At 60.3% G+C, this 4,005-nt stretch overlaps 1 protein-coding gene and 4 non-coding genes across 5 annotated transcripts; 2 read left to right on the top strand and 3 right to left on the bottom strand.

Moving 5' to 3' along the window:
• Window positions 1–35: 35 nt before the first annotated feature.
• On the top strand, window positions 36–773 carry H696_01106 (hypothetical protein; the record flags this gene model as incomplete). Its single annotated transcript, XM_009494985.1, has 1 exon — window positions 36–773. One exon carries the CDS (start codon window positions 36–38, stop codon window positions 771–773), a length of 738 nt encoding a protein of 245 aa, XP_009493260.1.
• A 1,473-nt stretch (window positions 774–2,246) lies between these two features.
• H696_01105 lies at window positions 2,247–2,320 on the bottom strand. Its single transcript has one exon. It is a non-coding gene; the product is annotated as a tRNA-Ile (tRNA).
• A 596-nt stretch (window positions 2,321–2,916) lies between these two features.
• On the bottom strand, window positions 2,917–2,988 carry H696_01104. Its single transcript has one exon. It is a non-coding gene; the product is annotated as a tRNA-Gln (tRNA).
• A 594-nt stretch (window positions 2,989–3,582) lies between these two features.
• On the top strand, window positions 3,583–3,656 carry H696_01103. The gene has a single exon. It is a non-coding gene; the product is annotated as a tRNA-Val (tRNA).
• A 142-nt stretch (window positions 3,657–3,798) lies between these two features.
• Window positions 3,799–3,871, bottom strand: H696_01102. Its single transcript has one exon. It is a non-coding gene; the product is annotated as a tRNA-Lys (tRNA).
• Between the last annotated feature and the right edge of the window lie 134 nt (window positions 3,872–4,005).

Here is a 4,005-nt window from a genome sequence, read left to right as displayed (position 1 = left end):
CCCCGCCTCCCCGTTGTGTGAAATAGTTCTCCGCCATGTCCACCCAGAAGCCGGTCGCCTCGTGTGTCCTGCTTTTCGGTCTGACCATGGCCGCCACTCGCGGGCTGTCCGCCGTGCTGGAGACCCACTTCGGCTATCCCCCTCTCGGGCCCATGGTGTATGCCCTCACGGCCTCGGTGCAGCTTGGCCTGTATGCCATCCTCCAGTGGTCGCTGAAGGAGTTCTCCGTGGACGACGTCATGTTCGCCGCCATCGACGACCTGCTGACCCCGGTGCGCAAGTCCACCGGCCGCAAGCCCGCCATCCTGGAGTTCGGCTCCGGCCCCGGTACCGCCCGCCTGTGCCAGGACTACACCGTCTATTCGGTCGAGCATGATGCCAAGTGGGTCAACTACATCGCCGCCAGCCACTACATCCACGCCCCGATTGTCAACTTCTCCCAGCACAAGAAGCCCTCGGCCGACATCACCATGCCCGAGTCCGACCTCGGCTGGTACGACATGAGCGTCATCTCCAAGAAACTCCCCGCCACCTACGATGTCATCCTGGTTGACGGCCCCCCCGGGCACATTGGCCGCCATGGCTTCCTCCTGAACCTGGACTCCTTTGACATCAATGTCCCGATCATCATCGACGATGTCAACCGCGACGCCGAGCTCGACCTCCTGAAGCAGGTGGCCAAGCGCGTTGGCCGGCCGTACGCCATCCGCCGCTACAGCGGCAAGGCCTTCGGCCTGATCCCGGCCCCTGGCGCTCCTCTGCCCGCCTGGTAAGCGGCCAGTGCGGCGGCGGGCAGGTGTGCCTGCGCGCGAGATTGAGGGAAGGAGCGAAAAGAAGCCCCCCCTGCGACAAAGCAGGATCGACAGAGAGAGAGAGATGCATGATGCGCCGGAGGGAGGCGCCAAGCACACACGCGTGTGTTCATGTGCCCGCCCTGTGCCTGCGCCCCCAGTGGGGGCAGAAGAGGCGGCTGTACAAGCGAGATGGGGAGAAAAAGAACGTGGCGATGGTGCCTCACACACGCAGTCGCGCGGCTTTGACTTCGGGCGGGTGGGGGCAGTGCGTGGCACCGCGAGAGAAATGGCCCTAGCCGTTTGCGCGCGTGTCTGCATGTGCCTCTCCCCCTCCCCTCTCCTGATGGACCCCCATCGCGCACGAACTGGCGCGGCGGGATGTCCCTCTCCTGTCTCCTCCCCCAGGCGTGTTCCCTCTATTTGTCGGGGTTGCACATAGTGCGTGCATCCCCCCCCCCCGGCTTTTCATGGGTGCCCCTGTATCAGGAAAAACCCGGCGCGCGCAGCATATGTGAATGTCATCATGCTGGCTTCTTCTTCCCGGCCACAGAGAGATACACGCAAATGAATCCCCCGGTGCCGGTCGCCGTTGAGGGTTTGTGTGGGCGTTGTGCCTCCCCCTCTGTTCTGCTCTCTCTCTCTCTCTCTCCCCCTCCCCCTCCCTCTCTCTTTCTCTCTTCCTCTCCCCTTCCTTCGCTCCTCTCCTCGGTCCTTCCCCCCCTCTTCCCGCTTTCTCCGTGCACGGGAAATGGGTCCGAAAAGCGTCAAAGGCCCAGAGCCTCGATTTTCCTCCTGGCAGCATTCGTGTACAGCATATGCGAGACGACACATGGGCCTCTGCCCATCCTCCCCTCTCCAGAAACTAGATCTGAATGCGCGGCGGGGCACATACGCGCGCTCTCTCTTCGCTCCTTCTTCCCGGTCCTCATGCATATAGTCTCTTTCACTTTCTTATCCAAAAAGAGGAAGTGTGCCTGTGTGTCTCCACACACCTTTTCAACACAATACAAACTACAAATATCCCCCATCATCCTCCTTTCCCTTTTTTCGGCTCTTATGTGTGTGTGTGTGTGCATGTTCCTCTTCATTAAGTGCGGGACCCGGTTTTGGGCGTGGATCTCTCCCCCGGCCCCCCCCCCCATCCCCCGCGGTCCTACCCAAACATCCTGCAGCGGGGCCACTCTGCTCGTGCGAACAAACCTGCGCGTGGCGACGGGCCCCTCACAGCATGCGAGAGAGCCCCAGGGTGGGTGCTTGTCTCGGCCTTTTGCCAAATGCATGATGGATGGGAAAAAGCCCCTCCCTCCCAGACAAGATGCTGGCCGAACGCGTGCCTCCCTGAGCCTCTCTCTGAGCACATACACACACACACACACGCACGCGCGAAACGCCCGCATCCTGTGCGCGCGTGTGCGGGAAAAGCAGGAGGAGTAGTGTGGGACAAAAACAATGTGGCCCCAGCCAGGATCGAACTGACGACCTTCGCGTTATTAGCACGACGCTCTAACCAACTGAGCTATGGGGCCTTGAGTGCAAGGACAATCCTCCTACTCATATTCCCGTGGAAATGCTCCGGTGCTGGCACGAAACTCTCGAGGCCCGATGTGATATGGTCTCCCTCTGAGCCATCCAGAGCACTCCGCCCCCCCGAGAGAGGGCCACCACCCGGAGAGAGACACAACAACAAAAGGAAAGGTAAGCGGGGGATCTGCGTCTTTAGAGGGGGAGTACACCAGGGACTGAGTCACACCGCGCTCCAGAGGGAGCGACGCACGGAGGCCGAGCAACGGCAAGCCAGGGCCTCCGCAAGGAGAACGACCATCCCCCTCAAGGTGCTGGGTGTCCTTTGAGAGGTGGGGCAAGGAAAGAGGAAACGAGGGGGCATGGAGCGCATCGCTGAGGGGCAATGCTAAGGCACCTTCCTTCAGAGAGGGAGGTAGGCGATGGATCTCCCCGCCGTTTGATCCCCGGGGGGGAATGACCAAATTATTGACGGAGAGGCGGGTGTGGGGGAGGTGTGTGAGCGGAAAATGAAGCTCCGGCGGCGCGTCCGAGAGGGGCGACATTATGGCTGGAAATTTGATCGTGTCTCGGCTCGACGCGGGCCCCAGGGCAAAACAGAAGGTCGAGCCGAGAATCGAACTCGGATTGACAGATTCAGAGTCTGCCGTGATAACCATTACACCACTCAACCGTCTCTTGGCTGATGACCAAGAGATTGGGAATTTATCGTCTTGCCACTCACCCGCCCGCGACCGAGGGCCCAGGACCCGACTCATCCACTCGCCCCTTTTTCCGCGCCTCTGTTGCTCCCTCCAGGTGAGGATCTCGGGAGTGCGCGGCCCCGAGGAGAGACACGGACACCGGGCTCCTTACCTGATCCTCCATCCGCCCAGTCTCCTTCTCAACCAGGAACTTGTTCCTTCGCGTGCAGGCGGAAACCTAAAGAAGATACGGTCCTCGGGCCACCGCCTCGAGGTGAGCCCGGCTGCGGTGCGCCCTCTCCTTCTTCCCTCGCAGCCAAGTATGTCTGCAGGCATGCCCTAGACGGCGGCTCTTCGCCCAATCACGATCCTTGAGCTTACGCCATTCGCATGTGTATGCCTGTTGCCCTCTGTCTCCCTCTCTCTCTCTCTCTCTCTCCCCCTCTCGGCACCCCCCCACATTTCTCCTCCTTGCATGGCCTATGGTGGCCGGCACCTCGTGCGTGTTCTCCCTCCAACCCGCCGGCCCACGACGGGCACAAATTCGTTCCAATCATTAGTCAAGATGATGGTCTGCTCCCCATGTCCGAATGATGTAGATGGTTATCATATCTGTCTAACACACAGAATGTCCCAGGTTCGAGTCCTGGTTCGGACAGAGGTTCATTTTTGAACCTGCCACACTCCCGACCGAAAAACGGACAATCCAGCCCCATCTCCTCTCACTCTCGGCTGGGTTCTTTTTTCCTGCGCGGTACAAAATGGGTGAACACGCCGGTTCAAAAGACCGGCAAAAGAACAGCCCACTGTGGGGCTCGAACCCACGACCCTGGGATTAAGAGTCCCATGCTCTACCAACTGAGCTAAACAGGCAGCTACTGCTGAATGGTGGCAACGGCAGGCATTTTAACTGAATGAAACGCTCCGGTTCTGGTATGTGATTCTGGGGGACCGGTGAGGGCCTTCCCTGAACCACCCAGAGCGTTCCGTCCTGAGAGGGTCACCAC

This window comes from Fonticula alba (assembly GCF_000388065.1).
Source record: "Fonticula alba strain ATCC 38817 unplaced genomic scaffold supercont2.2, whole genome shotgun sequence".
NCBI classification, from domain to species: Eukaryota; order Rotosphaerida; family Fonticulaceae; genus Fonticula; species Fonticula alba.
Note: the sequence above shows the minus strand (reverse complement) of the source record. Positions and strands in the feature narration are given on the sequence as shown.